Source organism: Ictidomys tridecemlineatus, chromosome X (genome assembly GCF_052094955.1).
Source record: "Ictidomys tridecemlineatus isolate mIctTri1 chromosome X, mIctTri1.hap1, whole genome shotgun sequence".
NCBI lineage: Eukaryota > Metazoa > Chordata > Mammalia > Rodentia > Sciuridae > Ictidomys > Ictidomys tridecemlineatus.
Window position 1 is genome coordinate 68555588 of NC_135493.1, and position 18247 is coordinate 68573834.

The 18247-nt window shown below is 33.2% G+C and overlaps 1 protein-coding gene and 1 long non-coding RNA gene across 2 annotated transcripts in view; one reads left to right on the forward strand and one right to left on the reverse strand.

The window, feature by feature from the left end:
• Window positions 1-18247, forward strand: part of LOC120889005 (uncharacterized) — a 410936-nt gene that overhangs the window by 245124 nt on the left and 147565 nt on the right. The gene's annotated exons all lie outside the window — the stretch shown is intronic.
• On the reverse strand, window positions 1069-1436 carry LOC101975807 (prothymosin alpha). Its single transcript, XM_005335213.4, has one exon. It carries the CDS (start codon window positions 1416-1418, stop codon window positions 1086-1088), a length of 333 nt encoding a protein of 110 aa, XP_005335270.2. The 5' UTR covers window positions 1419-1436; the 3' UTR covers window positions 1069-1085.

Below are 18247 nucleotides of genomic sequence, written 5' to 3' on the forward strand. Positions count from 1 at the left end.
AAGCATAGGAGTGCAAATATCTTTTTGACAGTAGAGATTTCAAGTCATTAGGATATATACCCAGAAGTGAGGTGCTGGATCATATGAAAAAAATGCTTTTTTATTTTCAAGGTACCTCGATAAAGTTTCTCTATAATGGCTGCATTAATTTACATGACCACCATAGTATGCTAGAATTTCCTTTTGTCCACATCTTCATCAATATTTGTTATCTATCATCTTTTATACTAGTTATTGAGAGGTGTGAGGTGATATCTTATTTAGGTTTAAATTTGCATTTACCTAATTTTTGGTGATGTTGAGCATTGTTTCTTTCACTTGCTGGCTATTTCTATGTCTTCTTATGAGAAATGTCTATTCAGGTCATTTGCCCATTTTTAAATTGTTTTGTTTGTTTGTTTGTTTGTTTGTTTTTTCTGAGTTGTCAGAATTTCTAATATATTTTGGATTTTAATTCCTAATTATCTGTATTGCTTGCAAATAGTTTCTACTAATCTGTAGCTTTTCTCTTCGTTTTGTGAATTGTTTCTTTTTCTGTGCAGAAACTTTTAATTAAAAAAATATTTTTTTAGTTTTTGATGAACTTTTATTTTATTTGTATGTGGTGCTGAGAATCAAACCCAGTGCCTCACATATGCTAGGCAAGCACTCTTCCACTGAGCTACAACCCCAGCCCAGCTTTTAAATTTGATGTAATAACATTTGTTTATTTTTGCTTTTGTTGCCTGAGATTTTGGAGTCAAACCCCAAAAATTAATTGTCAGCCTATCTCACTGAGCATTTTTGTAGTGTCTCATGCCAGAACAAACTGTGGCCCCAAACCATGGCCTGGCCTCTGTGCATGAAGGTTGCTAACACTGAAGTGGGTTTTATAGGGGGGGGGAATCATTGTCACGTTGTGGTTTTGGTAGTGTGGTGAAGAGCACGTGTCATCTGCTCATCTGTGGGTGGCACTGCCTGTGGGCAGTCAGGCAAGCAGACCTCTCCTCTGGAATGTGACCACGTTTGGATTCTGGGACTGGAAGTGGAGGGTGAATAGGTCACCGTGGCCTTTTATTTTTATTTAAATTTTCCTTTTTTGCTGTCTAGTCATCCTCATAGGTCTTCTGCTTCTTGGTATCAACATCATCATCCTCGTCATCTTCAGCTGCCCGTTTGCCTGTAGCTGCCTCAGCCTCCTCATCTTCATATCCATTCTCTTCCTCACCATCACCTTCCTCCTCCTCCTCCTCTTCCTCACCACCCTCTTCCTCTTCTTCATCTACCTCATTGTCAGCCTCCTGCTCCCCATTTTCCTCATTAGCATTCCCATTAGCAGGGGTCTCTCTTCCATTCTCTGCCTCCTCCACAACTTCCTTCTTCTCCTTTAAGTCCTTGGTGGTGATTTCAGAGCTAGTGTCCACGGCCCTATCTGACATGGTAGGGCACCCAGTGATCCGATGCAGTAGGTTAAAAAGGAAACTAGAGTTCGGGGACTCTGGCGATAAAGCTGCGGGAGTCCCCAGCGGCGGAGGAGGCGCGAGGCGGAAGTGGTTGTAGCGAATGGGGAGCTGGACCCAGGAACAATGCAAAGATGGCTTTTCAGAGCAGCCAGTGGGGCCAATTTTTTTTTAAGTGTCTGTTTAGTTTCTTTTCCAATTTATTGGAAAAATTGACAATGTGAAAATGCTTCTTTGCTACCAAACGTGATCTATAGATTCAATGTAATTCTTATAAAACTTCCAAGGTTATTTTCCACAGAAATTTTTTAAAAATTCTGAAATTCATATGGAAACACATGTGAAACACACACACACACACAAAGTGAATTTGCAACAGGGGAGGGAAAAAGAACCACAACTTCCAAGGCCCTGCTTTTTTTCTTAAAAGTACTTTTCAAAAGGAAAATTTGTTTGTATTTTTTATTTACATTTTATATTTTTGTATATATTGTTAGGGGTCAGCCATTTTTAATGATCTGGGATGACCAAACCAGCCTTTGCAGCATTCTCTGTCCTACTTCTGAATTTACTTGTGATGTGACCATATTCATTATAATCTCAAAGGAGAAAAAAATCTTGTAAAAAAAAAAAAGCAAAAACAACAACAACAACAAAACAATCTTATTCTGAGCATTCCAGTAACTTTTTGTGTGTATATACTTTAGCTGTACTATAAGTAGTTGGTTTGTATGAGATGGATAAAAAGACCAAAGATAAAAAGGTTTCATTTTTTCCCCCTTTTTCTGTCTATGAAGTTGCTGTTTATTTTTTTGGCCTGTTTTATGTATGTGTGAAACAATGTTGTCCAATTTATTTTCATTTTGAATTTTATTTTGCTGAGTTGTTCCAGAAACAACAAAACAATTGTAGTTGTAGATGGACAGAATGCCTTTATTTTGTTCATTTTTATGTGGTGCTAAGTATTTAACCCAGTGCCTCACACATGCTAGGCAAGCACTCTGCCACTGAGCCCCAGCCTCAGCCCTAAACAGACACTTTTCAAAAGAAGAAATATAAGTAGTCAACTAATAAATGAAAAACTGTTCAACATATCTAACAAATATATTCCATGATATGGTTGGAGAAATCAGCAGTCTTGAATTATTTATTAATTGTAGTAGTGTTTATGATTCCTTTAGTTTTCCTATATATAATCTTACTTTATCAACAAATAGTGACAATATCACTATTTCCTTTCTTATTTTGATGCTTTTTATTTCTTCTCCTTTTCTAATTGCTCTGCTAATAACCTCTACTATCATATTAAATAAAAAGGGTGAGAATGTACATCCTTGATCTATTCTCAATATTATAAGAGGAGGTTTCAAATTTTCATCATTCAATATAATGTCAGGTGTGGTCTTATGTATGAAGTTTACTGTATTGAAACATATTCTTCTATACTCAATTTGAGTTTTTAATATCATGGAAGCTGTTGTTGAACTTTATAAATTAATTTTTCTGCATCTTAGAAGATGATCATATGGTGTTTTTGTATTATGTTAATTTTGCATATGTTGAATCATCCTTGCATAAATGGGATAAATCCCCCTTGATCATGGTGCTATTTAATTTAATTTTCTAATATTTTTGGTATAATTGTTGCATTTTTATTCACCAGAGATATTGGCCTGTAGTTTTCTTTCCTTGAAATATTCTTGTCTGGCTTAATATTAGGTTTATGTTCATCTCATTAAAAAATAAATAAATAATAAATAAATAGACTTAAAAACAAGAATCCAATTATTATCTCAGTGAATTCAGAAAGAGCATTTGACAAAGTACAGCATTCATTCATGTTTAAAACACTAGAAAAATAGGGATAGAAGAAACATATCTCAACATTGTAAAAGTTATATACATTAAACCCAAGACCTTCATCATCTAAGCAGAGAAAAACTGAAAGAATTACATCTAAAAAAATGGATGGATTCAAACTAGAAGGCTTCTTCTCAGCAAAAGAAACAATCAATAATGTGAAGAGCCTACAGAATGGGAGAAAGGGAGATGCATTTACCATATGCACCTTGGATAGAGCATTAATCTCCTGGTTATATTGAAACAAACTCAAAAAACGTAACATTCCTCCAAATAAATAATCCAATCAATAATTGGGCTAAGGAACTGAACAGACTCTTCACAGAAGAAGAAATACAATTGATTAACAAATATATGAAAAAACGTTCAACATCTCTAGCAATTAGAGAGATGCAAATCAAAATGACTCCAAGATATCATCTCACTTCAGTCAGAATGGCAATTATCAAGAATACAAGCAATAATAAGTTTTGGTGAGGATGTAGGGAAAAAGGTACACTCATACATTGCTGGTGCGACTTCAAGTTGGTACAACCACTATGGAAAGCAGTATGGAGATTATTCAGAAAACTTGGAATGGAACCACCATTTGACTCAGCTATCCCATTCCTCGATTTATACACAATGGACTTAAAATCTGCATACTGCAGGGACACAGCCACATCAATGTTTATACCAGCTCAATTCAAAATAGCTAAACTATGGAACCAACCTAGATGCTCTTCAACAGATGAATGGATAAAGAAAATGTGGTGGGGCTGGAGTTGTGGCTTGGCAGTACAGTGCTTGTCTAGCATGTGCAAGACCCTGGGTTCAATACTCAACACCACATAAAAATAAAATAAAGGTATTGTGTCCAACTACAAATAAAGTAAAATATTTTTAAAAAAAGAAAATGTGGTATATATACACAATGGAATTTTGCTCAGCCTTAAAGAAGAATGAAATTATGGCATTTGCAGATAAATGGATGGAGCTGGAGAATATCATGCTAAGTGAAATAAGCCAAACCCAAAATACCAAAGGCCAATATTTTCTCTGATAAGCAGATGCTGATCTGTAGTGGGGGCAGGGTAGGGAAGAATGGAGGAACTTTGGATTGGTCAGAGGGGAGTGAGGGGATGGAAGGGGTGTGGGGGTGATAAAGATGGTGGAATGAAGTAGACATTATTACCTTATGTACATTTATGATTACACGACTACTATGACTTTGCACCATATACAGCCAGAAGAATGGGAAGTTGTGCTCCATTTGTGTACTATGTATCAAAATGCATTCTACTGTCATGCATAACTAATTAGAACAAATTTTTAAAAACTGAATTAAGACAAGGATGCCCTCGTTCACCATTTCCACTCAACATAGTCCTTGAAAATCTAGCCAGATCAATTAGGCAATAGAAAGTTATTAAAGAGATACAAATAGGAAATTAAGAGCTCAAACTATCTGTTTGATGATAATATGATTCTATATTTGAAAGACTCAAACATTCTTTACATTGTTTGCATAATTCAACAGTGACTTCATTAATCACTGTTTTTTTATCTGACAGAAGTCTTTTTATTACTAATTCAATCTCCTTACTCATTGTGGCTTTGTTCAGGTTTTCCTATTTCTTTTTGATATTGTGCTAATAAATTATATGTGTTTAGGAATCTATCCACTTCTTGATTTTCCAAATTGTTGATATGTAATTGATAATAATATTTTCTTATGATCCTTTGTATTTCTATGTTTTCAGGTATTAGACCACTTTCTTCATTTCTGATTTTATTTGTCTTTGTTTTATCTTACTCTAGCTAAGACTTTGTAACTTTCATCTTTTCCAGAAAACACCTTATGCTTTTTTTTACTTTTTTCCTAGTCTCTATTTCATCTCTGATTTTTGTCATTTCCTTCTTTTTATAACTTTGAGTTTAGTTTCTCCTTCTCATTTTAGTTCATTGAGGTATAATATGAGGTTGAGTGTTTGAGATCTTACATTTTATTTTATACAGGCATCTATTAGTATAATTTTCCCTCATATAATTGCTCTTGTTACATCCCATACATTTTGGTATATTCTGTTCCATTTTCATTTGTTTTAGAATTGTTTTTATCTCCCTTGTGATATCTTCCTTGACCCATTGCTTGCTCAGTAATAGGTTATTATTTTCCACATATGTTAATTTTCCAAGAATTCTCTTGTTATTGATTTCTAGAGTCACACCATTGTGATTGGAAAGATACTTCATTTGGTTTCAATTCTCCTACATTTCTTAAGGTTTACTTTGTAGTACATGATTTGATCTACTCTAGGAAGGTTTGATGTGGACTTGAGAAAAATGTGTACTCTCTTCCTGTTAGATGGAAAGATTTGTGTTTTTAGGTCCATATGATCAAAAAGTGAAGTTTAAATCAATGTTTTCAATTTTAATGTGTAGATAATCTAATCATTGTTGAAAGTGAGGTATTGAGGCCCCCTCCTATTATCATAATCTATATCTCCCTACACACTTTTCTAATACATATCATAAATAATTAGGTGTTCCAATGTTGACTACACATGTGTTTAAAAGTATTATATACTCTTGTTTAGTAGACCACTTTACAATTATATAATGACTTTCTTCTTCTAATTTTAGTTTTTTAACTTAAAGTCTTTTTATCTGATACAAATATAGCGATACATGTGCTCTGTGGGATTCCATTCACATGGAATATCTTTTTCTATCTCTTCACTTTCAATCTTTGTGTATTTTTAAAGGTAAGATGAATCTCTTATAGTTTTTTTTTTAACTCATTCAGGCATTCTGTTTTTTCATCTTAATCACTTTTCAAAGTAATTATTAATTATGTACATATATAAATATGGTCTAAATAATGCAACTATTATGTATAATAATAATGCACCAATAAAAATTTTAAAAATATTAACAAAAAAAGTAAACTTTTGTACGTAAGAATATACATCGCCATTAAGTAATTTTTTACTAATTGTTTTGGACAGATTTTATTTCTTCCTTTCTTGCTGTTTTCCTTTGTGACTTGATAACTTCCTGTAATGACATTCTTTCAATACTTTCTATTTATGTTTTATTCATCTACTATAAATTTTTGTTTTGTGGTTACCATAAGGCTTACAAAAAAATTCATATCACAAGGTATCTCGAGCTAATTATTACTTAATTTTCATCACTTACAACAACTCTACACTTTTACTCCCACATATATTTTATGTCAAAATTCACATGATTTTGGAATTTGTGTCTCTTGAAAACTTATTTTAGCCATAGTGTTTATTTTGTTCTTTAATATTCATTCCAGAGTTAAAATTTCTTTACACAACACCATTACATTCTTAGATTATTCTGAATATGTATTATGTTACCTATATAATTTTTATATAATTTATACTATTAATTAGGAGTCTTTTTTCAGGTTATAGAACTCCTTTTGTTATTACTGTAACAGGCCTACTGGTACTAGAGTTCTTATTTTTTGCTTATCTGTGAAAGTTTTTTTTTTTCTCCTTCACTTCCTGAAAGATAGCTTTGTGAGACAAAATATTCTTTGTGGAAGTTTTTGTTTTCCTCCAGCATTTCAAATATATTATCTCATTCTCTCTTGGCATGAAGAGTTTCTGCTAAGTAATCCACTGATAACTATAATAGGTGTCCCTTGAATGTAATATGTTTAATGTCTCTTGCCACATTGGGAGTTTTTTCTTTGTCTCTAAACATTGATAGTTTGATTATTATGAGTTTTAGTGAAGTCCTCTTTGGTTGAATTTGATTAGTGCTTTTTGTACCTGGATGTTGGCATCTTTCCCAGATTTATAAAAATTTCAGCCATATTTCTTTAAGTATACTTTCTGGATATTTTTATATCCTCCTTCAGAAACCTCTATTATGTGAAAATTATGTCTCTTGATGTTCTCCCATAATTTCCATATACTTTCTTCATTCTTTTTCCTCTTTTTCTTTTTTGCCGCTCTTTCTGGATAACTTTAATCATTCTGTTTTTAAACTCATCGGTTCTTTCTTCTGTTTGATTGAGCCTGCTGTTTTAGCATTCTATTGAATTCTTCAGCTAAGTCATTAAGTTCTTGAATCTTTATTGGTGTCCATGCTTTTGAGGAAATGGCCACATTTTTCAGTCCTTTAAGGTATTCTTTCATTATTTAATTTTCCCTGTGATTCTTGGATGTGCCATAAGGTATTAATATTGAACAGTCAGGGCTTGCTTTCAGGTTCTTCAGCTTTTTAGACTGCTGCCATATTTAAGTTTGAATATGGCTACTGCCTGGACTCTACTTTCATGAATCACTGGCTGGATGATTAATCACCTCTGATTGAGCTGAGATTCAGGGTGTGTTCCCTGGCCAGGGGTACAACTATTTGAGTTCTGCAATTTAGACAAGGTTAAGAGATTAGAGAGAGTTGTTCCTTAGAATGGTTGACACTAGCAGCTATGCTAAGTGGTAATTTGCAGTTGAGGTTTGCCTTCCTGCACGAAAGGGCTCTGAGGTGAACACTGAGACTAAAGTGAGCTATTGTCTGAATTCCTAAATGGGGATTGTCTAGCCCCTGTGCTTTGAAAAAAGATGATGTGACCCGTGTTTTCCTTCCTGGGCAGGATGGTCTGACTCCATTTTTGATGTTCAACTGCTACGATTGAAATGTCACTCTTTCTTTTTCCCCTCTACATCTGGGAACACTTCTAAAAGATTCTTTTTATTGGAACATTATAATTGTACATATTATTTGGGTTACTTTTGATAAAATAATACATGCAAGAAATTTGATTTCATTCTCCATCACTTCCTCCTTTCCTTTTTTTCCTTCCATCTCCTTATTTTTTCTCTGGGAGCACTTATTTAAGAAAGCAAAGTATTATTTCCTTTGCCAAAGTGAAAGTTCAAAGCATGCACAGAAACACTATAGTTTCATCTGACTCTTTAAACCACCATGAGCTGAGCAGCTTTCCTCTGTCACTCACTTCAACCATCATATTTTGCCTCACCTTGGCTCCAAAGCCCAAATGGGCCAACCATGGGATAAACTTCTGAAACCCAGAGCCCCAAATAAACTTTTCTTCTTCTAAGTGTTCTTGTTAGATATTTTGGTTATAACAACACAAAGCTAATTAACACAGTATGGGTCCATCATACTACAGTCATACTGTGTGACTTGGAGTTCCCTAAAATTTCATGCTGTTTTATAACCCTATTTTTTTCTAACTGATATAACACTCTTTCTATCTGAAAAATACCTATTCCTTATTTTTCTAAAATTCCAGCTCCTCTGGGAATCCACTTTTGGTCATACCAGGCACAGTAATAGTTCTTTCTCCTAAGATCTATAGCAATTTCTTCATAATTGTACAAGTATTAATATCATTATATCAACATATTTATGTGTTTAAATCCTCCTCTAGACTGTGGATCCTTAAGAATACACAGTATCCTATTTTCTCAGCCTTCATCATTTGGTATGTACCCCACTATGTGGTATATATAACAAATATTCATGAAATATTCAAGTAATTATCTCTAGTAGTGAATATATTAATGTAAACACATTTTTTCCAGATTAGATGTAAAAACTGTTTGCAGCAATGTATTTTCCTTCTTTATATTTAGTTTTGGCTTTGTAATATTTAGGTTGAGTTCTGGAGGTTGGTAAATCTAAAACCTTGTGTTTCCCACTTACCTAACAGCAGTTGTGGTTAGGAAGAAAAGATGGCTGCATTTGATTTCAGATTCCAGGTTTAATAGACTGGGGGATGTTGACAAATTATGTATTCATTTAGTGATGATGGTGCATTGTTCTAAATTGGAAGTTCCAATAGTTGAGGTTTAGATTTGGCTGAACTTTGGAACTCTGTCAAAGGGTATTTGATATTTGATATATGCTCCCTATTACTGGGGAGATACCAGTCTCTGTAGGATATCTGGATCTCCAGAGCTTCAAGAAAAATCCACTTTTAGGGTACAGGGAATAAATTTCTATGGGTCAGCTTCATCATTATAATTATGAAATACCTGTTATATCTGCCCTGGAGTGCAGATGCTGCTGTATGGCTGCTATAGGAATCTTCCTGGTAGCTCTAAAGAGATGCCAATAACAAAGGGAGATTTCTCCTTTGGTATTCAGAGCATGTATGGTCCAGATACAATTTTCTTTGTGACTATTTAAGTCACTCTGGTTCAGGCACACTCTGAGAATTGTATTAGGCTACTCCTGGCAAAGTCCTTTTATGAGTTTCAAATTTTCTGAGTCTACTCATTGCTGCACAGTACTAATAGATGGTTCCTGCACCGTGTGGTAACTGGTTACTGAGTCCAGGCATGTTTTCCAGGCCGGAACCCTTTCTGCAATTCTTATGACAACAATTCCAATTCACAGATAACCATCTGCCCCTGGAGCAAAGTATTTGGGGCTAGTTTTCACTGAATTGCTTACTCTGGTGCCCATTAAAATAAGCCTTGCTCTCTAATCCACAAGTTTACCTAAGATAATTTTTCTTCATTTTTAAATTTCTTTTCCATGAGCCATGCAAATCTCTTTATTAATTTGCCTGTGTTCACCTCTCCCTCAGCAGCAGTCACTACTCCCAGACTGGTGCCAAACTGGTACATCTCTAATGCTTTATTTCTTATAGTATATTTGAAGTTTCTGACTTTCTGTGTCTTTATGGTTTCTTTTACAGTACAGTATAAAGTTTCATGTGTTTCCTGAGTTTCTCACTTGCAGAGGAGCAGACTTCCTCCTTTGTAAGTCTAATGATAAGAACTGCTGGGAAGTAGATCCTGTCTCTAATATACCGTTTTCCTCAAACTATGAGACTGTAGCAAAAATTCAAAACCTTCCAATAAACAAAAGACAAGGACCACATGAATATTTCAACAAAATTCTACCAGACTTTAAAGAAGAACTAATACCAATCTTCCTCAAATTATTCCATGAATTAGAAAAGGCAGGAGTGCTACTAGATTCATTCTATTTTATCAGTATCACCCTGATAGCATAACCAGACAAAGACACATCAAGGAGAGAAAACTTCAGACCAATATCCATTATGAATATGGATGCAATAATACTTAATAAAATTCAGGCAAAAACTGTGTTTAAAAACACACTAAGAAGATAGTGCATCATCACCAAGTGGTTTGATCCTAGGGATACAAATTTGTTTAACATATGCAAATTAATAGAGGTGATTTACCACAAAAGTAGTGTTAAGGACAAGAATCACATGGTCATCTCAAAAGAAGGAGAAAAAACATTGACAAAAATGCAACTCCCATTCTTGTTAAAAACTATGGAGAAAGCCAGGCACAGTGACATATGCCTGTAATTCCAATAGCTGGGGAGGCTGAGGAACTAGGATTGTAAATTTGAGACCAGCCTTAGCAACTTAGCAGGACCCTAAGTAACTTAGTGAGAACCTCTATCAAAATGTAAAAAATAAAATAAAATAAAAAAGGCTGGCTCAGTGGTAAAGTTTCTCTTGGTTCAATCCCTATTACCCCCCCACCCCCGCCAAAAAGTGGAAGAACAAGCAATATAAGAAATTTACCTCTACAATAAACCCAAGGACAACACCATACTGAACTGAAAAAGTGAAAGAATTTCCTCCAAAATAAGGAATAAAACAAAGATATGCACTCTTAGTATTCCTATTCAACATAGTTCTTCAAATTCTAGCCAGAGTAATCAGGCAATATAAGGAAATTAAATGGGTACAAAGAGGAAAAAAAGTATTTAAATTATCTCTGTGTGCTGATGACATAATGCTATATCTAGAAGACACAAATGCTCTACTAGAGGACTCTAAGGCTGATAAAAAAAAATTCACCATAGTAACAGGATATGGGATTAACATACATAAACAAATCCCTTTCCTATACTCCAATAATGAATCTGCTGAGAAAGAAATCAGGGAAACTATTCCATTCACAATAACCTCAAACAAATAAAGATCCAATACTTGGGAATAAATCTAACCAAGAAGATAAAAAATATCTATAATAAAAAATACAGAACACTGAAGAAAAAGACTGAAGAATTTAGAAGATGGAAAGGTATCCCATGATATTGGAAAGGCAAAATTAATATTATCAAAATGACCATATCAAAAGCATTATACAGATTCAGTACAATTCCCATGAAAATACTGATGACATTCTATACAGAGCTAGAAACAAGAGCCTTAAAATTCTTTGGAAGAATTAAAGGCCCAGAATAGCCAAAAAATCCTAAGCAAGAGGAGTGATGCTGGAAGCAATACAATACCTGATCTGAGCTCTAGTAGCAAAAACAGCATGGGATTGGCACCAAAAGAGACATGAAGACCAACGGAATATAATAGAAGTCACAGAGACAATCCCTCACAGTTATAGTCATCTAATACTTGAAAAAAGTGCCAAAAACATATGTTGGGCAAAAAGATAGATTTTTTAAAATACATGATGTAGGGAAAACTTAACATTCATATTTACAAAAATGAAAATAGACTCCTATCTCTCAAAAGTTGACTGAAAATGGAAGACCTCTAAGACCTAAGAATTAGACCAGAAATTTTGCAACTGCTAAAAGGAAACATAGGCTCAACACACAAATATATTAGCAGAGACACCAACTTCCTGTTTATCAAGGCCCCTAAAGCTCAACATATAAAATCATGAATCAATAAATGGGATGGCATCAAATTAAAACACTTCTTCATAGCAAAGGAAACCAAAACAGGAAGAGAAAGCCTACCTAAATGGAGAAAATCTTCACCAGCTTCTTCTCTAATATATTAGAAATTAGAATATATAAAGATCACAAAAACACCAGAAAACAAAAATCCCAATCAATAAATGGGCAAAAGAATTAAACATACATTTCTCACTTTAATGGAGTGCATCACATTTATTGATTTGCAAATAAGGAACCATCTGTGCATCTCAGAGTTGAATCCCCCTTGATCATAAAAATGATCTCTTTTTAAAAATATTTTTTTAGTTGTAGTTGGACACAAAGGTATTGTACCTTTATTTTTTTAATTTATTTTTATGTGGTGCTGAGGATCAAACCCAGGGCCTCACACATACGAGGCTAGCGCTCTACCACTGAGCAACAATCCCACCCCAACAAATGATCTTTTTTATATTCAGTTGAATTTAATTTGCTAGTGTTTTGTTTAGGATATTTTGTACCTATGTTCATTAGGGATATTAGCCCGAAGTTTTCTTTTCTGTATGGTTTTGGTTTAAATGCAATGCTGGCCTTGTAAGATAAGCTTGAAAATAGTTTTCTTCTTCAATATTTTGGAACACTTTCAAAGTTTGTTAGTTTTTCCTCTAAATATTTGATAAAATTCAGTAGCTAAGGCATCATGTACAGTACTTTTCTTTGATGGAACACATTTGATTTTACTGATTCAATCTCCTTTTTACTGGTCTATTAAGATTTTCTTCATGATTGAGTCCTGATAAGTAGTTTATGTCCAAGAATTTGGACAGTTCATTGTAATTTCCAATTTATTAGAATTTTTATAATATTCATTTAGGAACCTTTATATTTCTGTATCTCAGGTCTGGCAAAATGTCTCCCATTTTATTTCTCATTTTATTTGGGTCTTCTCAGTTTATGTCTTAGTCTATCTAGAGGTTTGTTGATTTTCTTTCCTTTTTCAAGAGGCTAAATGATTTTTGCTGGCCTTTTAATTTTTTTGAAATTTCTATTTTACTTCTGCATTGATTTTTTATAGTGCTGCCTTTTACTATTTTTATTTTATTTATTGCTTATGTGATCTTTTATTTGCCCTTTTCTATTAATTTTGGTCTCAGTTTATTCTACTTTTTTTTCTAGTTCCTTGGTATGACACATTAAGGTGTTTATTTAAGAGCTTTCTTATTTTTTGATGTAGGCATTCATTATAAGCTTCTCTTATAGAACTCTTGTTACTGCATCCTATAAAATTTGGTATATTGTCTTTCCATTCTGTTTGTTTACAAGATATTTTAAATTTTGCTATTTAATTTCTCCTTCCATCTATTATTGTTTTGAAATGTGTTTAATATGTCATCTTACTATCCCATGACCTAAAAGGTTTTTGCTTGGAAATCTGCTGGTTTAGCCCTATTCAAAATCCTTTTATGATCCTCTTTTTGTCTTTCATTTTTGATAGTCTGATTATAATATGACCTGATGCATATTTGTTTGTAATGTCCTGAATGGGGAAGTTTGAGATTCCTATATTATATACTTGGATCTTTCTCCATATTTGAGAAAATTTCTGTCATTAATTCTTTAAATAAACTTTCTGTTTTTATGTATTTCTTCTCAATCATAATGTATATATTAGTTTGTTTGTTGGTGTCCTGCAATTCCTTTTGGCTTTATTTGCTCTTTTAACTTTTTTTCTTCTTTATTTCTCTAACTTGGTAATTTAAAATGACTTGTCTTTGAGCTTACTGGCTATTTTCCTTAGCTGATGAATTCTATGGTTTAAGCTCTCTATGAAAAATTTCACTTCAGTAATTATGTGCTTTAGCACCAGAGTTTCTGTTTGCTTCTTATGTTCTTGTCAAACTTTTTTGGTTTTCTTTATTGTTTCCTGAATATTTTCATGATGTCTACTTTTAGTCTCTAGTAATTGAGTCCTTTATGATGATTAATTTCAATTACTTGTCAGGAAGTTCATAAATCTCCTCCTTTAAAGACAAATCACTGGCATTTTAATGATTCCCTTAATTTTTCTTAATCCTTGTAGTAATGAGTTGATGACTGTGCAATTGATAAAATAGGGACATATTTTACTCTTCATAGTCTGGCTCCAGATGTGAAAACTCTATACTAGAAGCCCATCTAGTTATTCTGGGCAGGCCAATAGAAATTGTCTGTATTTGGGCTTGCTTTTGGCTTCCTCAGAAAGGGTAGCTTGTATCTTTGTCAAACAGTAGACGGGACAAGTTCCTGGTTCTGTGAGGCTGGGCATGAAGCCTAGATGTACAAAATTGTAACTATTGATTGTATCCATGGTTGTGGGCCTCAAACCTGAATCCACAGGGGTAGGCCTGGACCATGTATCCATGTGGGACAATCTGAAGCCTTGGTCAGTGAAGTCTGACTTTCACCAGCAATTTCAGACTGATAATAAAGTTTTGACATTTATGAATACTCAGAGAAGTAAATCAGAGAATTACTGTTCTCCCTGTAGTAACATCATCTTTGATGTTAGCTAGCTTTCTGCTAGCCTTTGTTCAGCACAAGAATAGAAAGAACAATTAAGTTATTTACCTTTTGCCACCTTCATTGTTTTCAATATATGCAAGAACTTTGTGACACATCATCACTCTTTTTGTTTATTTGTGAAACAAATTTGAGGAAATGAACAAATGTTTTTATGGTTCAATTTCTCAAAAATCATGGATACATTGCTAATGCAGAGTAGTTTTATGTCTTATTTACCCTTGTAAATTAAGAATAAATTAATAACATATATTACTTCATGATTTGATAATAGTAGAAGATTTAGTGTAAAAATAAGACCCTTAGCACATTTTAATTGAAATAATAAAAATATCAAAGAGAAAAAATTGGTGTAAATTGAAAGGTTGTCTACATGAATTAGAATAAAATTATTGTGTGGTATCTACATTGACAATTTATTGGGAACTTTACTTTATAGTTATAACTTCCACATCTTGAAAATGCTATAAGAATTTTGTATGATTGTATTTTTTTTTCAAAGAAAAGATAAATTGGCTACTGGAGTAAACATACAAATAAATATTTTCCTTTCCAAAGTTTGCACTGAAAGAATGATGTATTTTCATGACATCTTAAATGTTTTTATCTGTGAAATGTAGTTATATATAACAGTGGGTCTAATTTAGACATTTTCAGACATGCATGGAATATAATTTGCTTCAATGCAGTCCCCAGTATTTCTCCTTGCACTTGCCTCCTCCCACCCACCAAAACAATTCCCTTCTACTCTATTGCTCTTCCATCAATTTATTTCTGGTTTGTTTTAAAATTATATATATATATATAAATTATGATATATTCATACATGTACATAGAACAATTTGGTCAAATTTATTAGACCATTCCTCCATTTTCCTCTCTCTTGTCCCTTCCTCTAAATCCTCTTCTCATTTCATTGATCTCTCTTCTAATTTCTTAGTATTTCCATTTTTTCCCTTGTTTTGATCTAGCTTCTGTATGTGAGAAAAAAACATTTGACCCTTAATAATCTTATTTCACTTAACATGATATTCTCTAGTTCCCTCCATTGACCATCAAATGTCATAATTTCATTCTTCTCTATGGATGAGTAAAATTTTATATATATTCTACATATGGATATATATAATTTTCTTTATCCTTTTTTTTGTTGATGTGCACCTGAGCTGGTTCCATAACAAGGCTTTTGCGAATTGTACTTCTTTAAATATTGATGTCCCCGTATCTATATACTATGCTGATTTTAGTTCTTTTGGATAAATACCAAAGAGTGGGAGAGCTGGGATATACAATGGTTCTATTCCTAAGTTTGGCAGGGGGAGGGGGGGTGTTTGTTTGGAGAAATCTCTATACAACATTCCAAAGTGGTTGTATTAAATTTCAATGTGTGGGTGTATTTTTCCCCCATATTCTCTTCAGCACTTATTATTATTTATATTCTTAATGACTGCCATTATAACTGGAATGAGATGAAATCACAGCGTAGTTTTGATTTGCATTTCCCTGATTGGTATGGATTTTGAACTTTTTTTCATATGTTTGTTGGCCATTCATATTTCTCCTTTCACGGAATGTCTGTATAGTTATTTTGCCCATGTTTTGATTGCATTGTTTATCATTTGGTGTTAAGTATTTTTTTAGTTCTTCACATATTCTGGGTATTAATCCCCTATTGAAGGAGTAAGCAGCAAAGATTCTTGACCATTCTGTAGGCTATCTCTTCACGCTCTTGTTTTCTTTTTTTGTGCAGAAGGCTTTTCATTTGGTGATGATCCATGACTGCTTTTTGTTGTATTTCTTGTAGTTTAGGGTCTCGCTAAGGAAGTCAGTGCCTGCACCAATATATTGGAGAGTTGAGCCTATGTTTTTTTAAATTTTTTTAATTCTAATTTGTTATATATAACTGCATAATACATTACAATTCATATTACACATATAGAGCACAATTTTTCATATCTCCAGTTTTATACAAAGTATATTCACACCTATGTTTTATTTTAGGAGTGCAAAGTTTCTTGTTTAATTCTTAGGTGTTTGGTCCACTTTGAGTAGACTTTTGTGCAGGGTGTGAGGTAGAGGTTTGATTTCATTCTTCTACATATGAACATCCTGACATCCTGGTTTCAATGCAATAAGGATTTTTTTTCTTTACAGAATAGTAAAAATTTTTATTTTCTGTATGATTTACTTTCCTATCCTGTTTTTACAATATACAAAAATATACATGAATAGCTCCAGTAAATATAAATTTAATCTTTCTACTTTGGGATGTAAATAGACCTAGAAAATTATATACCCAACCCTCCCCCATAGTCTTTTAAAATTGTTGAATTTATATGGCTATTAAGGGCTGGGTTTGTGGCTCAGAGGTAGAGCACTTGTCTAGCATGTGTGAAGCACTGTGTTCAATTCTCAGCACCACATATAAATAAATAAATAAAATAAAGGTCCATTGACAACTAACAAAGAAAAAAATATGGCTATTAATCTTGTTCACCAATTTGATGCAAATGCCTAAATACAAAAAGTTGTTTAGTAAGTACTACACAGGAAGAAAAAGACTCAGTACTTTAGATAGGTCTTGAAAATAAAAAAGAAAACTGGTAGTATTTGATTGCACCTTCAAAACTTTACAAGCAAGATATTCTTAGGCAATGCCATCATACATAATCTACAATTGTAATCAAAATTTCATGAACATTTTCTGCACAGTTATATAAATATACATCACAATGGAGCAATTTAAATTAACACAGAATATATACAAAATGATTAAAGTTTATATTTAAACCAAAAACTTATGGCAATCGTTTTAAAAATAACTTGATTAGGTATTATTTTATCCTCTTACACTAATTTGCATTTATACAAATTTTAATTAGACATACTAGATTGAGGATGCTAAGAATGTTTGCACTATCTATTTTTAAAGTTACTGCATTATAAGTTTATAAATCCAAATTTCAAAAGAAGGACACTTTTGGGGGGGGGGTACCATGGATTGAACTCAGAGGCACTCAACCACTGAGCCACATCTCCAGCACTTTTTTGTATTTTATTTAGAGACAGGGTCTCACTGAGTTGCTTAGCACCTTGTGGTTGTTGAGACTGGCTTTGAACTTGAGATCCTCCTGCTTCAGCTTCTCTAGCTCCTGATTACAATCGTGTGCCACACACTCGGCTCAAAAGAAGGATACTTTAATGAATAATGGACTCCTCTTCTGGATTACTTAATTTCTATTGCCTATATCTTGTATGTTCGTATGAACATATATACACAATTTAATGCATACAACTATAGAGTCCTTGTAGGAAATATAATGATCATAAACTAATGATTACTGAGGATTAAAGTACCTAACAAAATGCTCTTAAGTTCATAGAGTTTTTAAATTACTGAAAGTGATTTAGGTAATTTCAGCAATTATATGACAACACACATACCTTCAGCTTGCCAAGTCACTGGCTAAAAATAATGGCATATTAAACCCCCTTATAAAACAAATCCCACTACAATTTTGAATGCTTTGTTAGGCAGCCCATTTGAGTAAACCAAGTAAGAGTCACATATTGGTTTGAAATTTTTCTGTTCAAAATTCTACAAAGAAAACTGTAGAGATGAAAAAAAAATCTTTCCTTAAATTAATCTCTTACAGCTTCTGTATTACTTACTTCTCCATCCAAGCCAAAATTTATACTTGATAGTCATGTGAGGATCTATG

Bases quoted from the DNA above. Each gene is read 5' to 3' on its own strand.
- LOC101975807 (XM_005335213.4), bottom strand. From the start codon at position 1,418: ATGTCAGATAGGGCCGTGGACACTAGCTCTGAAATCACCACCAAGGAC.